Below are 23,125 nucleotides of genomic sequence, written 5' to 3' on the forward strand. Positions count from 1 at the left end.
CAGCCCCTGTTGGGGTGCAGGGGATCCCCAAGTCCTGCTCCCCACGCTGGAGGGAGGGATCTCACCCCATCCTTCAGCTTCTCCTCAGTGCAAGCCCGGACACGGCAGGACCACGGGCCCATTTCCCCCACAGGGACCAGAGTTGGCACAAGGGTGTTTGTCCCAAGAGAGGGGAAGGCATCCGGTCCCAGACACTGGCAAAACAGTCTTGTTGAGATCAAGGATTTATTTACACATCAAGGAAAACTCTTGCCCAGAGTCATGAGAGTCTGAAAACGCAAACAAACCCAGAGGACCAAGCCATTCGCCTCCTGAACAAAACCACTGATGCTCCCCAGTGCCCCTGCCCGCCTCTAAGGGCGGCCCAACGCCTTCTCTCCTTCTCCGCAAGGAGAAACCGATGGCGTGATTTGTTTTACAGTTATCCACGCCACAGAAAACACCGCCTGAAAATAAAACCCGCCCTTCCGAGGAGATCCCCCGCGCACAGCGGGTCACAGCGCAGCCCTCGCTCTGCCGCGGGGCAAGGGTCCGAGCGGCGGCACGGTTAGTACTCGTCCAGGGTGTCCGCCCGCGGGACGCAGAGGCCCCGCTCCTTCAGCGCCTGCACCTTGAGCTTCTCCGACTCCTGCTTGGCCTGCTGCTCCACGCGCTGCTCCTCCAGGATCTCCTCGATGGACACTTGCTGCAGAGGCGTGTCGCTCTCCTTCTCCAGGTCCTGCAAGAGGAACAGCCGCTCAGCCCCTCGGCAGCAGCCCGTGCAGCTCTGCTCGTGGGACGCTCCGGCGTCTGCGGGGCAGCTCCGTCTGGAGGGACAAAAAGCCAGTGGGGACGGCAGCGACCGTATCTCACAGCAGACAGACACACGGACACCAAGCTCCGGTGAGAGAGCAGGCAGAGGGAGCTGCCTACTTACTATTTCCCCCAGCAGCACAACGTTCTCGCCTCTCACAACAAAGATGCCTCGAGGGATGTCCCCATACTTCTTGCCCACGTGGATGCGCTCCACCGTCTGGTGCAACACCAAGTTTGCTGCAGCGATCGAGAGAGAGAAAATAATCCATGTTTCGCTACATTTTCTGGCTGTAAAGAACATCACATCCCACCCAGGCAGAAAACCCACAGCAGCGGTGCCTCAAAGGAGCCGTCAGAGCACCAGTGCTGGATGTAACCAGGGGAAAGAGGGACTGGTTCTGGGAGAAATCTCTGTGAAACACCAGTTCCAGTGGTCACACAGGTGGGTGTTTAACCCACAACACAAACACTCCAAAAACACAGCCTGCAACCACGTCGCTTTCCGCACTACGAAACTGATTTATTTTAAAACTCATGTTGATTTCAGCTAAGAAAACGCAGGGGGCCTGCACACGGGACCGGCACACGGCGGGGTCGTTGCTGCAGGAAATAGTGCAGCTGAGCGGGACCACGAAACAGGGAACTCCCCCCAAACCCAAACTCCCTCGTTACTGTAGCAGCACCGTTTGGGACAGGAGCTGCTCCGGTAAGCGCGGCCCCGACAGCCACGGGAACATCCCCCGGCTCATGCAAACGGTCCCGTCGGGCTCTGCTCCTCCTCCCCGCAGCCCCCGCACTCGGCTGGCACCGGATTGCATCCAAATCCCGGCCTAAGTCCCCCCGGTGCGGACGTACCGAACTGGTCGATGCTGCGCAGGTACCCGATGAGCGTCCGGCCGTCCCTCAGCAGGACCAGGTGCTTCTCTACGGGACAGGGAGCGCGGGAGGGGTCAGCCACGGCCGCCCCCCACCCTCCACACGCACCGGGGGACACCGGAGATGTCCGGTTAACCGGCCCCGGGGAGCGCGGACGCCCCACGCGTGACCGGTGCGCACAGGGGGGCAGGTCCCCCGGGAAAGGAGGGGTGCGACCACCCTAAGAGGAGCAGGACCCGCAGACAACGGAAGGTCCGACCCCCCTGGAGGGCAGCACCGGCGGGGACAGCGGGGACCGGCCGCCCGGCGGGGACGGTGACCCCGGGGCCGAGGCTCCCGCCGCGGGCAGGGCCCGGCCCGGCCGCACGCTGCACTCACTGTCGATGTCCTGGATGAGACTGGCCGTGCCGGGCATGTAGTTCATGGTGCCGCCGCGCCGCCCCCAGCGGAAGCGCCGCCATGCGCCGGAGCCGCCGCCACCCCGGAACCGCCCCGCCGCCGGGTGGGCCCCACATTGGCCCGCCCTTTTAAGACGCGCCGGCCGTGCGCGCGGGGCGGACGCTGATTGGTGGGCGCCGGCGAGGCGCTGCCTCCGATTGGCGGCGGGGTCTTGCAGCGGCCATTGGCGGCGGGGCGGGGCGGGGCGGCGGCCATGGAGCCCCGCGGCCGCGCCGCGGAGCCGGGCCCGCCGTGGGCCCCCGGGTCCTCCCGCCCGCCGGCGGCCGCGCAGGTAACGGCGGGGGCGGCGGGGACCGGGCGGGCGGCGGGGAGGCGGCCGCCCCGATCCCGGCCGTTGAGCCGAACCACCGGGGCTGCAGCCCACCCCGTGCCCGGGGCGGGGGCAGGCGCGGGGTCCGTCCCCCCGGCTGCACCGGGCAGCGCTGCGCGGCCCGTACCGGCTCCCCCAAAACACCCCCGGGACGGCGGCATCGAGCCGGGACGCGCCGCCCGGGTCGTTCAACCCGTCCCTGACCTTCCCCACGGCCCATTGGGGTGTTTTTCTCAGCTCGGTTGCCAGAAGGAGCCGTTTTGCATGAAAAATCCGCCTCCCCCTTTCCCCGGGGTTTGGGCGGATGTTTAACGGGAGAAAAATACATGAAACGGCGGACGCGGTGAAGTTTTAGCTTCGTATCGAGTTCAAGGTGACATTTCCAGGGCGGGGATTTTAACGGGGAGCTCCCCGCGGAAACGGCGCCGTCCCCCGTTCGCTGCCGCTTTGTGCTGCGGTTTGTTTGAATCCTATGGGATGTGTAGGTCTGTCCGGTTCTCCCCTAAACCCGGCACGCGGGTGATAGGATCTGTGCTCACCTGCGAAAAAATGCTTTGCCCAAAGCTACGGGGAGTGATCCCGGAACTCCGACGCTTAATTATCCGCGCTACGGGCGGATGGAAACGTTCAATATACATCGATTCTTTGGATGCTCTCACATAGACTCTCACAGACGGACGTACAGACCGTGCACACACAAGCTCTCAGATCCCAGGGCCGCAGCGCGACCCGGGGCTGGGTGATCCAGCGCCCCGGGGCCCAGAACCGGTCGGTCTTGTCCGAGCGAGGAAATGCGCTTTGCCCCGAGTGTTTTTCTTTTCAGCCCGCAGTCGGTGACTAAACTGACTTGGCTGAACCTCCCCAGAGCCGCTTGCTGCGAGGGATTGTATGTGTATTTCTGAGCAAGGCTTAGCTAAGCGAAGCACGGTTAAGCTTGGTGCATCCCCTCTGCTTCCTGCCCTCCAGATGAATCTGGAGTGCCCCGAGCGTGCTGCGAGGGTGGTGGGACCGGCCCGTGAGCACTCAGTGGCGACAGAAAGCCACGGTAGAGCAGAAAAACCTAAAACTGGGGCAAATCGGCTCGGGGACAAAGGAACCCCTTAGTTAGACACTGCGGGAAGGGCTGGTCCTGTCCCCGGGCCGCTGCTGGGTGGACCAGAGCCCCCTGCCCTGTGTCCCATCACTTCTGCCCCGTGTCCCACCACCTCGGCACCGTGTCCCATCCCTGTGTCCCATCCCCTCTGCCCTGTGTCCCATCACCTCTGTCCCATGTCCTCTGACCCGTGTCCCATCCCTGTGTCCCATCCCCTCTGCCCCATGTCCCATCACTTCTTCCCTGTGTCCCATCCCATCTCTCCAGTGTCCCATCACCTCTGCCCCGTGTCCCGTCACCTCTGCTCTTCCGCAGGCGATGGATTCTCCCTACATGAACGGAGCCTATGGCCCCCCGTACCCCTCGGTTCCCAGCGCTGCCCCCCACTACGCCGGGCTGCCGCAGACGCGGGGGTACTACTGCTCCGGGCCCCCGCGGACCCCCTACCCCGTGGACTCAGCGGGGATGTACCGGCCCCCGTCGCCCGCTCCCCCCTGGAACTACGTCCCGCCGGACAGCGCCGCCGAGGGCTCCTCGCTCCAGAGGCAGCAAGTTCCCGGCTACTCCCCACCGCAGGTAGGAGGCCGGGCAGTGGCCACAGCCACAGCCACAGCGGCCACAGCGCTTCCCGGGGCACAAGAAGTGGTTTTGTGGGGGCCCCAGCAGAGGGAGAGCCCCCAGTGCGTCCTCTAGGGGATCCATGGCTCCATGTGGCTGCTGTGCCTTGCGCAGCTTGTATTTTTTATTCTTATAAATATTTTATTCTTATATATATTATTATGTTTTTTATTCTTATTGAAGCTGGTGGTCCCCCTGTTCTCCAGAGACTCCAAGCCCGTGGGTCGGGAAAGCAGGGCTCGGGCAGCAGGGGTGATGCTGTGGCGGTTCCCAGGGCTGTCCGGAGGGAATGGTGCTTGGGGAGACTCCGGGGGTAACACCCGTCCCCCCCTTTTCTTGCAGACCCCGGGAATGCCCGTCCCGCAGTATCTGTATGGAGACAACCCGGGGGTGACGCCGCAGGGGCCGCAGCCGCGAGTCCCGGAGGACACATGGGGCCCCCCCAGCGTCTATGGGGTGCGTTACGCCTGGCCCGCGGCCCCCGGGCACGGGAACCCCTTCGGCTCCGACCCGCACCCGCCCTGGGCCGGCAGCGCAGCCTCTGCCCACCCCCCGACCTGGGACACAAAGGTACAACCGAAGCTTCTGCAGCGCGTTCCCTGCTGCCACCAGACCGTCTATTGTTACTATCATCATTATCATCATCATTATAGATGATAGAGCTTTCCTCCAAGCCTGGCTCCCCTGGGGATGCCCCTTTCTCTGGGCACAGTCAGTTTAGGTAGAAGCAGCAGGACTCGGGGTGCCAGCCCGCGGGGACGTGATGTGTTGTGACATCACGGTGTGTGACGGTCTCAGAAATGCCGCCCGGATCCCCGGTGACACGGCGCTGAGCCGCTCTGCCCTCGCTCCTGGGCACGCACACCTCAGGGCAGTGACAGTGTCACCCGCACCCAACCCCACCCTGCTTTGGCTGCCTTTCGACAGCAAAATTAAACCCGGCTTTAAGGGAGATGCACTTAAAGATTTATGTTTTTTCCTTCTGACTGCAGGATGCAGGTTACGACCAAGCCGAGCAGAGCGCAGACCAACACAGCTACTATTCTGATGTCAATCACCAGCACTCGGGGACAGTGAGTGACCACAGGGCGCGCCCCCCGAGCCCCAAAGTGCAGTACAGCGCCCAGCCCCAGATGTACGACGCCGCGCGGCGGAAACCGCGGGCTGGGAACCGGGAGGCTGCTTTGAAACCCAGCGACCAGCCCTCTGCAAAATCTGCGGCCGCCCAGCCAGAGATCCAGAGGATCCTCCACGTGATGGCGGCGGCCGAGCGGCTGGAGCAGGAGGTCGATGAGTTTGTGGGGAAAAAGACAGATAAATCCTACCGGCTTCTGGAGGAGATGTTGACCAAGCTGCTGCTGGAGCTGGATTCCGTGGAGACCGGGGGCCAGGACAGCGTTCGGCAGGCCAGGAAAGAGTCCGTCCACAGAATTCAGGCCATACTGGAGCAACTGGAGAGAAAGGGATTGTGAAAGCACATCAGCCACACACACAGCCCCTTGTCGCGGTTCCAAAGAGTTCTCGTTCTGTTAAATCAGCTCTTTCTGCTCCGCACTATTGACAATGGAATAGCAATAAGCCCCGAGTTAAAAAAACAAAGCCACAAAAGAACCCCCAAACAAAACAGAAGCCCAGCCCCAACAAATAACTTGGCAATGGACAAATTAAGGGAGGGTCTGGAGCAGCAAACTGAATTGTTTGTCTGTTCCAGGCTCTGGGGGAGCAGCAGCACCCCAGGTGCTCAAGGGTAGAGTCTCTGGGGATCCGCATCCCCGGCACCAGCAGCAGGAAAATCACTGTACAAAGTGCCCCAAAGGAGCCCCGGTCTGCAGGCGGCTCCGCAGCCACGGCAGCTCTGCCAACGGCCGCAACGCTGGCCAGACACCGTCACAGCCCCGCAACGTGCGGCCACGAACCCAGAGCCCGCCCGTCACCGCCTGCAGCTTCAGCTTCAGCTTCTCGCCGTGAAACTCGCGTCGTCCTGGGCGTTTGTCGGGTTTTAGTGCGCCCAAGTAGCTACACCCGGGTGCTGCGGAACGGGACCAGGTCGGTGCAAACCGGTGCCACGTCGTCTGCTCCTCCTGCCCTGAAGAGCCGGTCCCGGTGTCCCCGCGCAAAGCCCGGTTCTGCCGCTGGGAAGACACGAGCGGAGGAACGGTGGCCGGGCAGAGCGGCCCGGAACAGCAGGACGCTGGGAGCGCTCCCCAGCTCACTTGGCTGAAAATCCGCTTTTGAATGGTAACAGTGTGAGCCGTGTGTTCCGGGAGGCCGGGGGACGGCGCGGCTGAGCCGCTGTGCACCCCCGGCTACAGCGCACGACGCGAATCATCGCTCTGTGTGACCAGATAATAAACCCTCACAACTTTTAAATGTTATTTTGTAATTAGGGCATCTCGAAGTCTCTTTTCTTTAAAAATGAAGTTCTGGGCAGGGTGTGTAGCTCGGCCCGTAACCCAGCGCCGGACCGGCTGTCTCGGCAGGAAAACGCCGTGAGTCACCTCCGGGAATGCTCGTCCGGGGTGTCCCAGGGTTCGGTGTCCCATGGGGACCATTTCCACAACCGGCCTCGCTACCAGCGGCTCTTTAGACCCAGAGAATGAAGAGCAGCACCGTGGTGCCTCTGCACCCCTTTCGTTTTATCTTATGGTTGGAAGTCTTGTTAAATGCTGCCTCTAATGCCCTGAGGTCTTTCCCAAGACACTGCTGCAGGTTCACTGAATTAGCCTGGTACAGTAATAACTTTCTTTACGTTTTTTGAAAGGGAATATGGGCAAGGAAACCATCACCCGCTCTGAAGAAAGGTGCGCTGCAGGGGCAGAGCTCGGTCCTCGTGCTGCCGGTTCTAGCGCACTCAGTTCCAGATTTACAGAGTCCTGTTCTGATCCTTCAGCATTTCCCGCAAGGTTTGGCTGTGAAGGAGATGGGAAAGTAGAGCAGGGATGTAAGTACCCAAAGGGACCTTAGTTGTCACGTTCTAGAAAAGTCAAGAGCGATGAATCTCTCACTGGGGGCTGGAGGCAGCCCTGGTGACACCCGTGGCCGCCCTGCCCTGTTCTCCAGCCACTCCGGGTTCCACCCCATGTCCTGGCCACAGTCTCACCCGCTTGTGCTCTCTAGGGAGTCACCAAAGAGCTCATTTCTTCCTCCATTCCCACATTTGCTTTTTTCCATTTGGTTGGTACAGCTGTTGAAACCAAGGTCTGGGTTCCCCTTGCGCAGGATTTGGCCGAAGTCTGACATTTGTTGCTGCAAGAGATGGCGCAAGTCACACGTCGCGGGGCGAGCGGGACCGTTTGGCCCCAGTGGGTGCGTCTGGGCCGCACGGGGCGGGCTGCGGGTGACAGTCCCTGTCACAGGCCTGCCCTGCTTTGCCGAATCAGCCCTTCATTTGCTTCAGTGGAGTCGCATCGGGAACAAACCCGCATTGTTTGTCGCATCCTGTTTGCTCCGCGGCTCATTTCCCTCCCGGTGAGGAGGCCGGAGCCGCGCAGGAGCCGATGGCGCCGGCGCCGGCTGCGGCGCGGGTTCGGAGGACGCCCCATGCGCTCGGCCGCTGTGTCACCCACGCTCCGCCTGGGACAAAGGTTTCCCGCTGCGGAGACGTGGTGAGGGCGACGTCATTATCTGTCCATCAGAAACCGTGAGCGTGTGTGCGTGGCACACGAGCCAGGCAAAGTCTGGGAGGAACGAGGGGGCTTCTCCTCCGGCGCTGAACCTGCCAAGGAAACGCGTTCCTGTGCAAGATTCCAGAGCTGAAGTCCCCGCGCAGGCAGGACGCGCAGAGGGTTACGTAAACCTACGGTTAACGCGCATGGAAGAACACAAAAAGCGGGCTGGGACGGCGGGTTCTGGTTCAGCAGGGTGGTGGTTTGACCGGCTCTGTGAGAGGACGTGGCTGCGGGTGACGCTGCTGCATCCCCGGGGCAGGCGGGGGGTTTGTGCGTTTACCCCCAAAGCTGAGCCTGGGGTCGGGGAGCTGGGCATCCCTTCCGTGTCTACAGAAACCTCCCGCTGGCAGAACCGCGTCTGTGCCCGCCACCTCCCATCCGCGCAGCGGGAGCACGGTGGGAGCACGGTGGGAGCACGGTGGGAGCACGGTGGGAGCACGGTGGGCCACGGCCAGGCCGGGGTGCGGAGGGGGCAGCGGCAGCAGCGGCGCGGAGCTGAGCCTGCGCGGCCACGGTGCCCCCGTTCGCTGTGCGCGGATTCCAGCACTTCTGGCCATTCGGCCTCCCCAGCCGGTAACCGCGGTGAGCACTGGGATGAGAATTCCTGGCAACTGGTTTATCTGACAGCATCCACCCACATTACAAAACCCCAAATTAGAAAGCGCGCCTCTGGATTTATCGCAGGGCCCATCTCTGCAGAAACCAAACCCTCATTCCGGGGTTTCCTGTCGCTCCGACAAGCAGCACCCGCTGCCACGGGAGGGTTTCCCAACCTCCGCTGAGGCGAAAGGGGCACAGGAGGACTGAAAAACAAACATTAGGTCAGTGCCTCGTGGTTTCTGCTGCAGAGTGGCCTGTGCTCAAGTGTTTGCCCGTGTCACACGTGGGGAGCAACCAGCACAAAGGCACGTGCTTCCCAGCGATGCCGGATCAGCACCGCGCACCCCTACCCGCCGGGGCCCATCCTAGGGGCGCAACAACCCGCTGAGGTCAAGACTGGGGCTGGAGAGTCCTAATTAGTGCTGGCATCGCCTGCCTGCGATGGCATCTGGGCATGGGTCCCCTTGGGCTGCACGGCCCTCCTGAGAGCTGCAGGCAGGAGCTCGGTGCAGGGCTGCCGGCAGCGCTTGCGAGCAGGGCTTTGTGCACCAGCGGTGCAGGCAGGGGCTGCAGGCAGGGGTTTGTGCAGCAGGGGCTGCAGGCAGGGCTGCAGGCAGGGGTTTGTGCAGCAGGGGCTGCAGGCAGGGGTTTGTGCAGCAGGGGTTTGTGCAGCAGGGGCTGCAGGCAGGGCTGCAGGCAGGGGTTTGTGCAGCAGGGGCTGCAGGCAGGGCTGCAGGCAGGGGTTTGTGCAGCAGGGGCTGCAGGCAGGGGCTGCAGGCAGGGGTTTGTGCAGCAGGGGCTGCAGGCAGGGGCTGCAGGCAGGGGTTTGTGCAGCAGGGGCTGCAGGCAGGGCTGCAGGCAGCAGTTGCAGCCGTTGCAGCAGTCGCAGGCAGGCGGCAGGCTGCAGGCTGCAGGCAGGGCGGCGCGCAGGGCTCCGCTCCGTCCCCGCCCGCCCCCACGCGTGACGGCAGCGGGCCGGGCAGCGCCGCCCCGGGCTGGGCGGTCTCCGGGGCCTGCGCTGCCGCCGGAGCAGCCGCCTCAGTCGCGGGGGCAGCAGCGGGGCTGGGGGGGTCACAGCCGCGGACACGCGTGTGCGCGACGGGCGGCGGGGGCGCCCGGCCCCCCGGGAGCGCGTTTTGCGTTTGAGCCGGAATCGGCGCTTCCGAGGCCGCTTCGATCCCCGTCCCTGCGGCACCATGGCTGCGCGGGAGCCGCCGCCGCCCCCCCCGGCCCCCGCCGAGCCCGACGCCGCCGGCAGATACGAGGCGGTGGCTCCGCACTGGTTCTACCGCAAGGTCACGGACACCCGGGAGCGCTGGGTCCCCTTCAGCGCCCAGGACTCGGAGCGGCTGGAAGAGGCGCACGGCTCAGGTAGGGAGAAACCCCCCCGGACCCGCGGAGAGACCCCGGGTACCCCCTCCGGCACCGCCGCCCTGCGGCTCCTGCCGCTGCTATTTTTAAACTGCCCTTTGGTTCTAAATACCTCTTCTCTGCGCTTAAAATCGCTGCGAGGAACCGGCCTGGTGGGGCGAGGGGGGAGCATCAGGTGTGCGCTCGAGGCAGCGCTGGCTGCGCATCCGAGGAAATTCCCCGGCACGTCCGCGGCTGCTGCCTCGGATGCAGGATTTTCCTTTGGGAATGTTAAACTGACTCCTCTTAGCGATGCCCTCGCTCCTAGAGCTGTAAACACATGAATAACTAAGCTGTCCGGATGCATCAAATGGTCTGACCTCATTCATTTGATATACGCTCTAAATTATAATCATACCGCATCTAGTGTGGGTGGCAGGGCAGAAATTCCACTGGGGAGATTTCCTCCGTGTGGACACGATGGGTTGTGCTCTGCTCCGAGCGGTACCACACGCGATGAGGCCCTTTTGCTGCCGAAAACCGCCCGTCCCTGCAGCCCGCGGCCAGGACGGTGCCGAAATCACGGCTGCTGCCGGGGCTCGCCGGCCGCCCTCTCCCCGGAACCCGGCACGGTGCTCCGCCAGCAAACCCCAAAGGCAGCTGAATTAGCAGAATGTGAAGTCTGTACTGGGATCTATGTGGAATTCTCCCTGTTAGAGGAGAGCGGTTTAGAGACCTGGGGACGCGCACCTCCACCGTTACACAATGCTCTTCCCCGTGCCGCAAATTCACATTGTACCACCTAAGGGAGGCAGGAAGCGTCCATGTAAGCCTGAACTAGAGAGGAAGGCAGATGTAGCTTAACGCCTTCACCTTACCTTCTGCCTCTGGGGAAGTTCGACTTGGGGCATCGATCCTGGGACACCCGTGACGCCGTTCTCTGTGCTTGGGTACGGAGAACATTGGTGTCCACGTGCTCCTGCGTGCTGCCCGCAGAAGATGCGCATCTCATCTCATGTCATCCCATCCCTCGGCTCTGGCGTGGCACACGGCTCTCTGCTAGCGCGCCTTTCTGGTCCTCCCGCGATTAATCCCAGGCCTTGGTTCCTGCAGGGAGAGACGACGAGGACCTGGTTGTCCCGACGTCGGGGGGCAGGTACGACGTGCACCTGAAGAAGCGGCAGCGCGTGGCCGTGTACTGGGACGAGGAGGTGTCCGAGGTGCGCCGCTGCACCTGGTTTTACAAGGGAGACAAGGACAATAAGTATATTCCCTACTCGGAGACCTTCAGCGAAGAACTGGAGGTAAAGGCGCTTTTCCCGGCAGCGTCCAGCTTGGCTTTGCATTGTCAAATACTGGCCCCAACGTCCCAAAATCCGTACGGGGCAACTGCCACCAGAGTCGCGCCTGAGGACATGAACTCGAAAGAGGCTTTGGCGTGGTGTTTTTGCAGCTGATTACTGTAACTCTCAACACTGGCAGCGTTTCCCTCCCAGGCTGCCGGAGCTGGGCGGCTGCCCCGTCCCCTGCCCCACGCTCGGTGCCCGCTGCTCTGTGCTCGCCCTTGGCCTTGCTACAGCAGCCTGGCTCTGTTTCCTCCTGACCCGCCTGCTCCAGCTCCAGTTTGACTCTCCTCATGACAATCGCCCTCAATAGTTTCACCAAAAGATACCATTCTCTAGCAGGCGATACCCAGGTGACCCCGCTGCTCCCCCAGCCCGACCCGACTGCTTCCTCTGCCTCTTGCGCAAAGTGTGTTGATAAGATACCGTGAAAGGGGTGGGAGTGTCCCGGGTGGCTGAATGTTCACGGCAATACCTCCGGCCGACTCACGGAGCGTGTTCTTGTCCTCAGGAAGCGTACATGGTCGCTGTGACCCTGGATGAGTGGAAGAAGAAGCTGGAGTCCCCCAGCAGGGAGATCATCATCCTGCACAACCCGAAGGTGAGGAGGGGCCGCTGCGCTGCCAGCGAGGACAGCGCTGCCGTTCTCGAGGTCCTGGCTTTACGCCGTTCCTCTTAACCACGGCTGCCGAGAACTCAGCTCTGTCCGGCAGCGTTCCCCTCGCCCCTGCCGAGCGGAGCGCGGTGCCCGCAGAGACTCTGCCTCACGCCTCTCGTTGGTTCTCAGCGCGCCTGGTCCCCCCGTGTCCCGGGCGGGTGTCGAGCGGGGTTTCTCCCCTCCCGCCCAGCAGCCGGGTGACGGGCGCTCTCGTTTGCAGCTCATGGTGCACTACCACCCCGCGGCCGCCTCCGACGACTGGGGCTCGACTCCCACGGAGCAAGGGCGGCCTCGGACGGTGAAGAGAGGGGTGGAAAACATCGCCGCCGAGATCCCCAACGGTGAGCTCGCTCTCCCGCCCGCAGCTGCCGGGGCTGTGTTCCAACCTCTCCTCTCAAAAAAGACCGACAGAAGCTTCCATGATCCTTTAAATGAAGGGCACATCTAAACATTTTGTGCCGGAAGGAACCGAGTGGTTTTCGGAAACCTCCCCAGCAGCAGAGTGCCCATGGTGCAAATGAAGGTGCCTGTGGGGAGCAGGTGTGAGCTCCAGCTCCTGCACCAGAGCACAGCCCGAAATCACCCCCGAGGTCTTGGCGTGGGTGTCCGTGAAGCAGGAGTCTCCCTGGCAGGGACACAGGTTCATCACTTCCCAACACGTCAGTGACTTTCTGGGGCACGTGCCCTCGCTGTCCCTGAGCTGTGTCAGCTCCGTCCCCTCCCAGCTGTCCCAGCACTCCCAGTCAGGCCCCAGGACTTGTCCCCGTGCTGAGGACAGGCAGCTACTCCCATCTAACCCTTCATTTTCCCCGCACACCCTCAGGAAAGTATGCACGCACACTGCTCCGTGGGCAGCGTGACAGGGCACGAGCCGTAACCCCACCCAGGCGCAGGGGCTCATGGAGCAGGACGGGCATGGGGCGCCGGGGGCTGGCGGAGCGGGACGGGCACTGGGGCGGACCCCTGCCGTCACACCCGCTCTGAACTCTTCTTCCTCCCAGGGGAGCCGCTGCAGATCGATCACCTGGTGTTCGTGGTGCACGGGATCGGCCCGGCCTGTGACATTCGGTTCAGGAGCATCGTGCAGTGCGGTAGGTGCGGAGCGCGGCCGGGACGCTCCCTCCGCCCGCTGCCGGTAGCGGAGCCGTAAAGCCCCATCTGCATGGACAATGGGACAATGGGAGCCGTGCCAGCCCCGGCACTCGCTCTGGCGAGCTGCACGGCCACGTTTGCTGAGTGCAGCGGGCAGCGCGAACATCGCGCTCGCTGACCCGTTAAATCCCACCACCTGAAAGCTTTGGGCAGCCACCTTGCATCACCGCGTTCTGCTGCTGCTCAGGATGGTTTCCCAGGTTGGATACAGATTTTCCAAGTAACTGTCTAAACCTGCTAAAGTAATTACCAGCCTGCTCCGCCTGTTGCTGTGGGTCAATCCCAGCAGGGGAAGGCACACAGGCGCCCCCCGTCCCGCAGCCTGTGGAGGGTTTGGACCAGCAGCAGGGTGCTGCGCAGGGAGGCCCGGGCTGCGGGTGCTGGGGAGCTGCGAGCAGCGTGGCTGGGCTGGCGCTGCTCTGAGCGCCAGCAGCACTGCAGGCAAGGACCAAACCCGGGCCTCTGGTCCGACCTGTTCGTTAGCGTTTGCGCCGTGCTGCAGGACAGCCCGTCACTGACAATGCCTGGCAGCCAAATGCCATCCACGTGTAGAAGTCCGGGGAGCTGACTCTTCACAGCGGACTGTCTCTAGTTCCTATAAAATACACCTCTGCTTTAATGCGGTCTGCTCTTCTCTCTGTATGTTCAGCTGATGAAGCTGGGTTCAAGGCTGCTGGTCATTTGAAGGGAAGGAAATCAGCCTCTCCCTCAGAACTGAGTCACTGCAGGTTCATCTCCTCCTTTAGGATTCCCTCTCTAACACACACATCTTCACAACACATTTGTATTTTTTTAACTCCTAAAAGCACCTTTCTTATCCCGACCGCTGCGTTAGAGCCCTGCCCTGCAGAAGGCAGCTGGTTACATGTGGGGCAGCAAAATCCCCTCAACACACACGTAGGGACACGGAGCCCTCCCCTGATCTCGTAGTTAAAGATGCAATGTCTTAGGGTAGCAGCAGCAGCAGCTTAAAGACCCTGGTGGGATTTCCCCGGTAATGATCTTTCCTTTGATCTCATTAGGGCTGTGGACCGCGGGCTCGCCCTGCGGCTCTGGGTGACGCCGCTGCTCTCTTGCAGTGAACGACTTCAGGAACGTGTCGCTGGGGATGCTGCAGGCGCACTTCAGGAGGGCGCAGGAGCAGCAGCAGATCGGGCGCGTGGAGTTCCTGCCTGTCAACTGGCACAGCTCCCTGCACTCCACCGGCGTGGACGTGTGAGTGGCCCCAGCGTCCCCCCCGCGCTGTCCCGGCTCGGCAGGGCGCAGGAGGCCCCTCCGCTGCCCAACCTGTGTGTTCTGGCGGCCCTGCGTGCAGAGGGGAGCTGTGGGTGCAGGGACAGACGGGGTCTCGGGGACACTCCCATGCCAGGCCCGTCCCTGCTGTCCTTTTGCAGCCCGGTTTGCGGGTCCCTGCTCCGATCAGCGTCTGCCTTGCCCCGGCTGGGTCAGGGCCACCCCCTTTTACCCCCTGTGCCACCCCACGTGGGTAAAAGCCTCTGGAAACCAAATACCTGGTTTCTGCACCCAAAAGCTGCTCAGCGGAGCCTGGGGATGGGCAGAGCAGGTTGGGGTGCTGGGGGAGAACAGCCACGCTCCTCACTCCTGCTGCAGCATAAGAGCACAGGCCATGCCGTACCGCGAGCCAGGGCTCTGGGTGGCAGCGTTTTGTCCTCTGCGGCACCGGCAACCCTCCTCGGAACGCGTGTTCTGCTGTAGAAGGGCGGTGGGGTTCACTGCAGGCCCCTCTGTCCTCTCGTCCCCCGCAGGGACCTGGAGCGGATCACCCTGCCCAGCATCAACCGCCTGCGTCACTTCATCAACGACACCATCCTGGACGTTTTCTTCTACAACAGCTCCACCTATTGCCAAACCATCGTGGACACGGTGGCGTCCGAGATGAACCGCCTGTACCAGCTGTTCCTGCAGAGGAACCCGCTCTTCACTGGGGGGGTCTCCATCGCGGGGCACAGCCTGGGTGAGGGTCCCCCCGCCGGCCCTGGAGCGCGGGGGGCGCCGGGCTTTTGTCCCCAAGGGATGCTGCGCTGGGGCTTTTCCCGGGGAGACGCTGATGCTCTGTGCCTGGTTTCTAGGGTCGCTCATTCTGTTCGATCTGCTGACGAACCAGAAGGCTGGGCCCGAGGAGGACGCGCGCAGCCGAGGGGTGCGTGCTGCCCCGCCACACGGGGCACAGACCCCAAATACACGGGAGAAAATCGGTGAGCGAAAAGCTTGATCCCCGCCGGCTCTGTTCACAGGGGTCCAGGACAACCCCGAGCAGCGGGGGTGCTGAGGGGGTGAAGGAAATCCTGCAGAAGCTGGAGCTGTCCGAATACTGCGATGTGTTTGAGAAGGAGAGGATGGACCCGCAGGCGCTGGTGAGAGGCTCTCCTGGGCTGTCTCTTGCGTTTCCTCTTTGCTTTGCTTCCCAGTCCTTCCACCCTCTGCGCGTCTTCCTGGGACCGGTCCCTCGCACACCAAGCGTCCCTGGGGAGAGCAGGAGCAGAGTTTTGGGGATCAGAAGGACCTCGCTGGGCACACACCCCCTGCTCCGGTGCTAAACACTGTGCTGCTTATTTTCCAGTTCTTGTGCACAGAGCGAAACCTCAAAGAAATGGGAATTCCCTTAGGACCAAGAATGAAGATTCTTCATTACATCAGCTCCAGGACGGAGATGCAGGTTTGTGTTCACGGCGCTCACATCCCGTCGCTCTCAGACAAGGACCCTGAGCACCCCAGAGCTCCTGCTGTCCGCTGGGGTCACCGTGCTGGGGGACACGTCACCCGCGGCCTGCAGGGGTGATGGTGGAGCAGGAGGGCTCGTTAACGGTGGTAGAGACGCGATCAGAGACGCCAGCGAGAGAGGCTGGAGCAGGACGGGGCTGCCGCGGTTCGGCAGGATGGGGGTGCGGGCGGTTTGCCACGGGCGGTTTGCCACGGGCGGTTTGCCACGGGCGGTTTGCCGTGCCACCGTGGGCGGGCGGGCTGTGCCACCATGGGCGGGTGGGCCGTGCCACCATGGGCGGGTGGGCCGTGCCACCGTCCCGCAGCCACCAGCGGGATTGCTGCTGTGTCCCCGCAGGACCAGAGCAGAGCGGTTCCCGGGGCCACGTCCCCATCACAGCGCGACCCAGACGGCACCGGTGACAGCAGAGATTGCCAATACCGCGATGTTGGCCTGGGACAGGTAACGACCGCGATCAGCTCTGTGCTCTGACCGCCACAACCAGGCGCTGGTGAAGCCAGCGTGGCATTCGTCTCCTGAAACAAAACCGCCTCTCCCTCCCTCCCTCCCTCCCAGGTCTCGGCCAACTACCCTCAGCTGAACTACAAGCCCACCATCTTCTTCGCTTTCGGGTCGCCCATCGGGATGTTCCTCACGGTGCGAGGGGTGAAGCGCATCGACCCAAACTACAGCCTGCCCACCTGCAAAGGCTTCTTCAACATCTTCCACCCGGTAGGTACCGGAGCCAGAGCCCCCTCCCCGTGGGGCACGAGCCCCGGCTCAGCGTCCCCCTCCCCGCGCAGTTCGACCCGGTGGCGTACAGGATCGAGCCCATGATCGTCCCGGACCTGGAGTTCGAGCCCATGCTGCTGCCGCACCACAAGGGCAGGAAGAGGATGCACCTGGGTAAGCCCCAGTGCCCCAGCCCCAGCGCCCCCCAGGGCAGCCCCAGTCCCCCAGGGCAGCCCCAGCCCCAGGGCAGCCCCAGTCCCCCAGGGCAGCCCCAGCCCCCCAGGGCAGCCCCAGTCCCCCAGGGCAGCCCCAGCCCCCCAGGGCAGCCCTGTCCCGCCCAGGGCCGCGTGTCCTCACCCCCTGCCTTGCAGAGCTGAAGGAAGGGCTGACGCGCATGAGCGTGGACCTGAAGAACAACCTGCTGGGGTCCCTGCGGGTGGCCTGGCAGTCCTTCACGCGTGCCCCGCTGCCCGCCGTGGAGGCGCCCGCCGCCGACGCCGAAGCCGAGAGCGACGCCGGCGCCGAGAAGCAGCCAGGTGGGTGGCGTGTGTGGAGAGCCGGGGGTGCACGAGGTGAAGCGTGGAGCCCCCGTGAGCCTCCTTTCTTTTGCCACCTTCCTTGATTCCAACGTGAATGTGGATAAACGTAGTCGTTTCACCTCTGCCGAAGCTCACATTGATGAATAGAGCTGCTTCTATATGTTCTCGGCATCATCAAGTTACAACCAGTTTGAACATTGTGCATAATAGGGGCTCTAGAATTCCATATGAGCGGACACGCATCGAACTTCAATTTCTGTGCGATGCTTTTAAAAGCTTTCCAGACAAAGCCACCACTCTGCTGAGATCAGGCATCCTCCCTCTAACAGCTGGGTATCAGGATTGTTAACGGTTGGACCCGATGATCTTTAAGGTCATTTCCAACCGAAATGATTCTGTGAAGGGCGGGCACGGCGATGCTGTTGCCTTTTCAGGGCCGCGGTGCCCCTGGCTGAACCACATCGCTCTTGTTCATCCCCAGACCCAAAGCCCGAGGAGCCCCCCGTGGCGAAGGAGGAGACCCCCCCGCCCATCAACGTGGGGAGGCTGAACGGGGGGAACCGCATCGACTACGTGCTGCAGGAGAAGCCCATCGAGAGCTTCAACGAGTACCTGTTTGCCCTGCAGGGGCATCTCTGCTATTGGTAAGGTCCTGCGTCACCGTCACAACTTCAAAAATCCCAGTTCGGCGTGAGCAGAACGCCGTCGGTTTTAAGGCCACAGTAATAAGAAGAGCTTAACCGAGTAAACGAGCCGCTCCTGTCCTAGCGCCGGGGTGTGCAGGGCAGCAGCCCGGGGAGGCTCATCCGGTGCCGGAGCGGCCGCTGAGCGCTGCACCAACCCGCAGCCACCACGGGTGTCCTGGCACACGGGGCCACCTGTCCCCTCTGGTCCCCCAGGGAGTCGGAAGACACGGTTCTGCTGGTTCTGAAGGAGATCTACCAGACACAGGGCATCACGCCGGACCAGCCCTTGCCAGGGGGCCAGTGACGCCCTCCGCGGCGCTGGGGGTGAGTCCCACCTCGCCCAGCCCTTCCGAGCTACCCGGGACACCTCGGGACACCTGGGCCACGGAGGGAGCCACGTTCCTTACCCACAGGGGTTTTAACTTGGTGTTTCCTGCCCTCAAAGCCCGACGCTGTTATTGCGAGGTACGGGGGGCGGGTGGGTTTGGTCTGCCCCATGTTCTCCCATCGCTTTCTTAGATCCGCTTCACCCCAGTACTCACCAGGAAAGTCCGGGTCTCTCCTCTGCCTTCCTCTCTCCTCCGCTGCCGTGTCCCGCATGCTGCTTCCCCAGCACTTGCTGCTGCTGCCTGGAGATAAGGACGATTTTCCTCCATTTTGGGGTATGGAGCGGGGAAAACAACAACAACAACATCAGTGGGAGGACATTTCTGCTGGAGCACACACAGCATGTGCCCTGTGAGCCCCTGTGGCAACACCTGCGTTCAGCCCTCCACGTGTGAGCCATCAGTCGCTCCCCCAGCACCGCGGCAGAGCTGCCGGGACCCCCGGGCCGGGCTCTGCTCCCGGTTCAGCGGGACCTGGAGGAACAAAAGCCTTAAATACGCTGGGAGCCCCAGATGGCGGCGCCTCCCTGCGCTGACCCGGCACCGCGGTCCCGCGGGCGAAGCCCCAGGCACAGGCTGCTGGGCAGAACGCGTCCCTGCAGCCGCTGTCACCTCCCTGTGTCGGTGTCCGTGTGTCCCTGAGCTGTGCCCGCTCAGACAGCTCCGGAGTGGGTTCGTGCTGCAGGACGTCGAGCGGCTCCTCAGTGTGGTCCCCAGCGCAGCTCGGGCACCTCGCGCAGGACACGGCTCCACGCGTGACCGCACGGGGACGTGTCACCCCAGCCCCACCCGCAGCAGGCTGGGACAGTCCCTCCTGTGTCCCACGGGCGGCCCGGCTGGCAGGGGGCTGCAAGGGCCTCGGATATGTTTTTGGGTTTGAAATACTCAGTGTACAGCCAGTGACGCTGGAGGCCAGAGCCGGAGAGTCCGGACACCGTGTCCCGGTGACCCCAGCTCTGCTCCGGGGGGACACGGGGCCATCCTCCCTGTGACCAAACCGCCCGGCCGAGGCTGGAGCCCCGCGCCAAGGGACCGGGAGACGCGTCCCCGGCACACGAGGTCGCGGCAGCGCCAGCCTTGGGAAGAGCCAAACCGCTTTCCCGAAACCCCAGTGACTGTCGCCCCGCGCGGGGCGAGGAGCCTTTGTTCCGCAGCCTGTGTTTCTCCTCCATCCTACCACGTTCTTTGCACTACGGGGAAGGTTTTGTTGCAGGTTCGTCCCCGCGCCCGTCCCAGGGGAACCGGAGCTGGTTTTACCGACCGCAGGATCAGACCCGCTGCTCCCCCACGCCTGAGCTACCGACTGCTCAGGTACCTCCTATGGGAGCAGGAGAAGGAACAAGTCTTAACGCGGGACACTCTCATGATCAGCTTTCTAAGTTAAGCACTTTGTAAAAAAAGAGAGAGTTAAATACATTTTAAGTGTTATTTAATGTCTTTTCCAGTAAAAGCCAAAATAAATAAGTAGATGACTGTGGCGTGTGCGCGTTTGGGGGGGCGGGAGGGGAAGGGGTTGAATCGTTCCCATTTCTAGGGGAAGATGAAGCCATTTTGCAGTGGCAGGGTCACCGGGGGTCTATATGGGCCAAACCGAAGATGCCAGGCGGCGTTTCCATGGCTGCCCCCCCATTGCTGGGAGCACCCCCTGCAGACAACGGCCCCGGGGGTGCTGCCGGACCCCCCGTTCTGCTGGTTGTCACCTCTGTACAACCGTCCCAGCGCTGCAGGGAAAGCGGTACGAAACGAACACCCACCCGACAGCCCTGGGCACAGCGCAACGCTTCATCCAGCAATAAACCCGGCCTGGGAAGTGAAGTCTTCGGTGCCACAGCTCCTTAGAAAAGCGAAACTCCTTTATTTGGCAAATTAGAAAAAATCAGAGCTAGCACAATAATACAAATTACAATCATGTTACCTTCATCTTTCCTCTTAATCCGTGGTTACAGACAGCAACCTTGTGCTCGTTACTCCAAATTAGCTCATCAGTGATTGAAAAGACGGACTTAATCCTGGCCCAGGAGCAGGTCCTGCGCTTCGTTCGGCCGTACGGTCCCTGGGAGGGACAGCTCGGCTGGGTCCAAGGGCGGCGACTGGCGGTGCTCTCCGGACCGACACCAGAGCACCCACCGGGACACACCGGGCTGTCCCATTTCCCCGGTGTTGCTCCAGGGCTGCACACCGAGCGCCCCTCGCTCCGCCCGCACCGCTCGGTTAAGGAGCAGCAGCAGCGGGGCAGGGAACGGCTGCTCGGGGTCGTCCTCATTGAACCCCCGCCCGCACAACGGCCCGAGCAGCAGGAGGGGCCGCAGCACTAGATGTGCAGGGGAAAGCTGGTGGCTGAGGGCTTCTCCTGCTGGGGTGTGGACAGGAACGGCTTGTGGCACGTGGCCGCGGTCAGGGGAGGGTAATACTGCCGGTAGCACAGGTAGGCGAGCGCCAAGCCCATTGCTGAGCCAACCACCACATCTGCGGGCAAGAGCAGAGTTACCCCTCCGGTTCACCCCACAGCCCTCGGCAGCGAATCCTCCGCCTTTCGGCTGCCCCGAGCCGAGCTGCATTGGCCACCTGGCCCTTGGCTGTACAACTAAGCTTGGCATCTATTTCCAAAACAAAGAGAAAGGCCTTGGCACCAGCAAAACAATTACAACAGGAGGAGTAATCGCAAGCCCCAAGCGGCCGTCCCAGGCTCCCAACTCCGGACCCCCGTGCACAGAGCGTCCCCGAGCGGGTCCCCAGGCAGAGCTGACCCACCTTGCCAGTGGTGTTTGTAGTCGCAGGTGCGGGACGCGGCGATGAGGGTGGCGAGGAAGAGCGGGAGGAGGAAGGCGCAGAGGCGCAGGGCCCTGCAGCCCTGGCCGGGGGTGAAGCAGCGCAGCTTCCCGGCCACGTAGAACGCGGAGAAGGCGAGACCAGCGAAGGCGACTGCAAGAGAAGCGTGTAGCGTCAGAAACAGCTCCCGCTGCTCCCGGGAGCCGCAGGACACGTTTGTCACCCCGTCGCTTTGCGGAGGGAAAGCTGAGGCCCCGGGCAGGCCAAGGAACGTGTAACAGCCGGAGCCGTGGGGTGCACGGGAGCAAACGTGAGCTGCCCTGCGCACGGGGTGCTGCTCCCCTGGGTCTGTCGGGGCTGCGGCGGGGAGGGGACGCGGGAACCTTACACGAAGCGTGTCCGCTGGGGAAGCTCTTGCGTCCCTCGGTCACCACGCCGGGGTCGCCTGTGCACGCCAGCTCCGCGTTGGCTCGGCCGTCGGGGAAGCAGCGGTAGAAGAAGTCCGGGCGCGGCCTGGGGCAGAGCACAAACCCACCGCATCGCGCAGCCCGTGCTCAGCGCCAGAGACCTCGACACCCTCCCCAGCACAGGCCTGGATGAACCCCCCACACCATGCCTGGAGACAGCAGGCCCCCGACAGCGTCCGTTCTCATATTTGTTTGGTTTTACAGCTTGAAAAACCACACTTTTCGCAGGCTATGACCAACTCCAGCTCCTGCTGGTGCAGCTGCAGCACCGCCCCCCCCAGGCGCAGCCGGACACGAGCTGAGTCCTCACCTCCCCACAACGAGCTTCAGGGCATCGGTAAAAACCCCGTTGAGGGCGAGCGCCAGGCTGGCAGCTGGGAGAGAGCAGAGAGGTCACAGCGCCGCCCCCGCCGCCACGCGCAGCCCCGGGCACGACCGGCGCCCCGAGCGCTGCAGCTGCACAGCAAAGGGCTCGTGTGCGGGACCCCGGCCCGCGGCGGGTCCCGGGCTCACCCAGGCAGCCTTCCCGCGTGTCCTCTCGGCCGGCGCCCATCAGCACCCTCGCCAGGACGATGAGCAGCAGGGGCGACAGGAACGAGATGAGCTGCCAGAAAGGAGAACGTCGTTAGCTCCGAGCGAGCGAGATGTGAGCGCTCCCAGCAGAACGCGTGGCAGAGGGCACACGCTTTCCTGCCCCAGCGCCCAGCAGCCGGCTGCTGCCTCCACCAAAGCAGGAGAAAAACCAAACACAAGAGGCAGGGCACCGAAGAGCTCCTCTGCTCCCGCTCCTTCCCGCGCCCTGCCCGGTGGGTGCACACACTGCAGAGCCTTCCCTTCCCAACGCCCAGCAATCCCCAGCCCTCGAGCAGCACCCAGGGCGCCCTCCCACCCTGTCCTGGCGCTGCCGCGTGCGCAGGGCTCGGCTCTGACCAGCGCCGTGCCGCCGGTCAGCAGAAATCACAGGAACGGCTGACGCAGAGAAAACCGGTTATTCACAACATCTCGGGGACGTCGCCCCGGGACACCCGACGGCTCTGTCCAGCACACCTCAGGCTTTAACACCCAAAATCAAGGCTAAAAAATGAGGTTTTATCCCCAAACATTTAGCGCTCGCCCCTTGCAGAAAACCCCAAGCGCGGTTTGCAGAGCCAGCGGGTGCCAGCCAGCCCGGAGCCCCCGCGCTCGCCCCGACCGCGCCAGCGGGACGCAGCGCCCGCCCCTCGCTCTGCTCCCTCCTCGGATCCAGCGCTTCGATAGTTTGTATTCGACCCTTTTCACTGGAGACCCAGGGATTACATTTTCACGATAAAATTATAATTTAACTTTGCCAAAAATAGCGGCTTGCAAGCAAAACACCCTCTGACAGCGAGACCTGCGGGCCCGCTCATCCGAGCCAGAATCTGACGGTGAACCGTGAAAAGCCCTCACTGGTTTTTACAACGAGGAAGTGAAAGAAAGGGCTGAACTTACAAACATGGGCACGGCGGGCACGCGATCCGCTTCCACGTACGGGTTCCTGTAAAGCCACATCTCCTCGGGCTGGATCAGGCGCTGGAACGGGGGCAGAGTCTCCATCACCCTGGGGAGAGAGCGAACAGAGGCAGCAGATTTCGAGCAGAGTGCGCAGAGAAACCAGAGAGCGAGAGCAGGGAGGGTGGGGAGGGGACACGGGGACACGGGGACAAAGGGCTGATGGCCCCGGGGTGTCCCTGGGGATCCGGGGGGGTCACTCACAGCAGCGCAGCCACCAGCAGGGTCCGAACCGCCAGCTCCGCCGCCAGCTCCGCCGTGCAGCCGCCGGCACGGCGCATGGTCACTGTCACCCCCCGCTCACGCTGTCACCCCCCGCTCACGCTGTCACCCCCCCGCTCACACTGTCACCCCCAGCACGCTGTCACCACC

At 63.0% G+C, this 23,125-nt stretch overlaps 4 protein-coding genes and 1 long non-coding RNA gene across 12 annotated transcripts; 2 read left to right on the top strand and 3 right to left on the bottom strand.

Annotated features, from left to right (window-relative positions):
• Positions 1-208: 208 nt before the first annotated feature.
• LSM1 (LSM1 homolog, mRNA degradation associated) lies at positions 209-2,185 on the bottom strand. The gene is made up of 4 exons (XM_065856718.2): positions 2,050-2,185; positions 1,651-1,719; positions 917-1,032; positions 209-718 (listed from the first exon to the last, which is right to left on the bottom strand). The coding sequence occupies exons 1-4, from the start codon at positions 2,093-2,095 to the stop codon at positions 548-550; spliced, it is 402 nt and encodes a 133-aa protein (XP_065712790.1). The 5' UTR covers positions 2,096-2,185; the 3' UTR covers positions 209-547.
• A 119-nt stretch (positions 2,186-2,304) lies between these two features.
• BAG4 (BAG cochaperone 4) lies at positions 2,305-6,534 on the top strand. Of its 2 annotated transcripts, none has more exons than XM_065856877.2 (4): positions 2,305-2,401; positions 3,849-4,109; positions 4,494-4,721; positions 5,144-6,534. In XM_065856877.2, exons 1-4 carry the CDS (start codon positions 2,324-2,326, stop codon positions 5,621-5,623), a joined length of 1,047 nt encoding a protein of 348 aa, XP_065712949.1. In that variant the 5' UTR covers positions 2,305-2,323; the 3' UTR covers positions 5,624-6,534. The 2 variants fall into 2 exon arrangements, with proteins under 2 accessions (XP_065712949.1, XP_071655449.1); XM_071799348.1 differs by lacking the exon at positions 2,305-2,401 and adding an exon at positions 2,491-2,813.
• A 2,894-nt stretch (positions 6,535-9,428) lies between these two features.
• On the top strand, positions 9,429-19,460 carry DDHD2 (DDHD domain containing 2). Its single transcript, XM_065856731.2, has 17 exons — positions 9,429-9,790; positions 10,883-11,073; positions 11,624-11,713; positions 11,991-12,111; positions 12,772-12,861; positions 14,002-14,137; positions 14,689-14,897; positions 15,013-15,083; positions 15,178-15,297; positions 15,504-15,599; positions 16,002-16,106; positions 16,221-16,376; positions 16,448-16,550; positions 16,748-16,912; positions 17,397-17,559; positions 17,815-17,925; positions 18,121-19,460. The coding sequence occupies exons 1-16, from the start codon at positions 9,616-9,618 to the stop codon at positions 17,903-17,905; spliced, it is 2,082 nt and encodes a 693-aa protein (XP_065712803.1). The 5' UTR covers positions 9,429-9,615; the 3' UTR covers positions 17,906-17,925; positions 18,121-19,460.
• On the bottom strand, positions 9,461-14,695 carry LOC139825642 (uncharacterized). Of its 3 annotated transcripts, XR_011735841.1 has the most exons (4): positions 11,539-14,695; positions 10,648-10,876; positions 10,188-10,479; positions 9,461-10,099 (listed from the first exon to the last, which is right to left on the bottom strand). It is a non-coding gene; the product is annotated as an uncharacterized lncRNA (long non-coding RNA). The 3 variants fall into 3 exon arrangements; XR_011735840.1 differs by having other exon boundaries at positions 10,648-14,695; XR_011735842.1 differs by having other exon boundaries at positions 9,461-10,117; positions 10,648-14,695.
• Positions 17,169-23,065, bottom strand: PLPP5 (phospholipid phosphatase 5). 5 transcript variants are annotated; one of them, XM_065856732.2, is made up of 7 exons: positions 22,958-23,065; positions 22,694-22,802; positions 21,737-21,827; positions 21,534-21,597; positions 21,145-21,269; positions 20,739-20,909; positions 20,162-20,453 (listed from the first exon to the last, which is right to left on the bottom strand). In XM_065856732.2, the coding sequence occupies exons 1-7, from the start codon at positions 23,032-23,034 to the stop codon at positions 20,299-20,301; spliced, it is 792 nt and encodes a 263-aa protein (XP_065712804.1). In that variant the 5' UTR covers positions 23,035-23,065; the 3' UTR covers positions 20,162-20,298. The 5 variants fall into 5 exon arrangements, 2 of the variants coding, with proteins under 2 accessions (XP_065712804.1, XP_071655416.1); XM_071799315.1 differs by lacking the exon at positions 20,162-20,453 and adding an exon at positions 20,460-20,584; XR_010652815.2 differs by lacking the exons at positions 21,737-21,827; positions 22,694-22,802; positions 22,958-23,065 and adding exons at positions 17,169-19,305; positions 19,742-19,821 and having other exon boundaries at positions 19,903-20,453; positions 21,145-21,534.
• Between the last annotated feature and the right edge of the window lie 60 nt (positions 23,066-23,125).

Source organism: Patagioenas fasciata, chromosome 26 (assembly GCF_037038585.1).
Source record: "Patagioenas fasciata isolate bPatFas1 chromosome 26, bPatFas1.hap1, whole genome shotgun sequence".
Classification (NCBI taxonomy): domain Eukaryota; kingdom Metazoa; phylum Chordata; class Aves; order Columbiformes; family Columbidae; genus Patagioenas; species Patagioenas fasciata.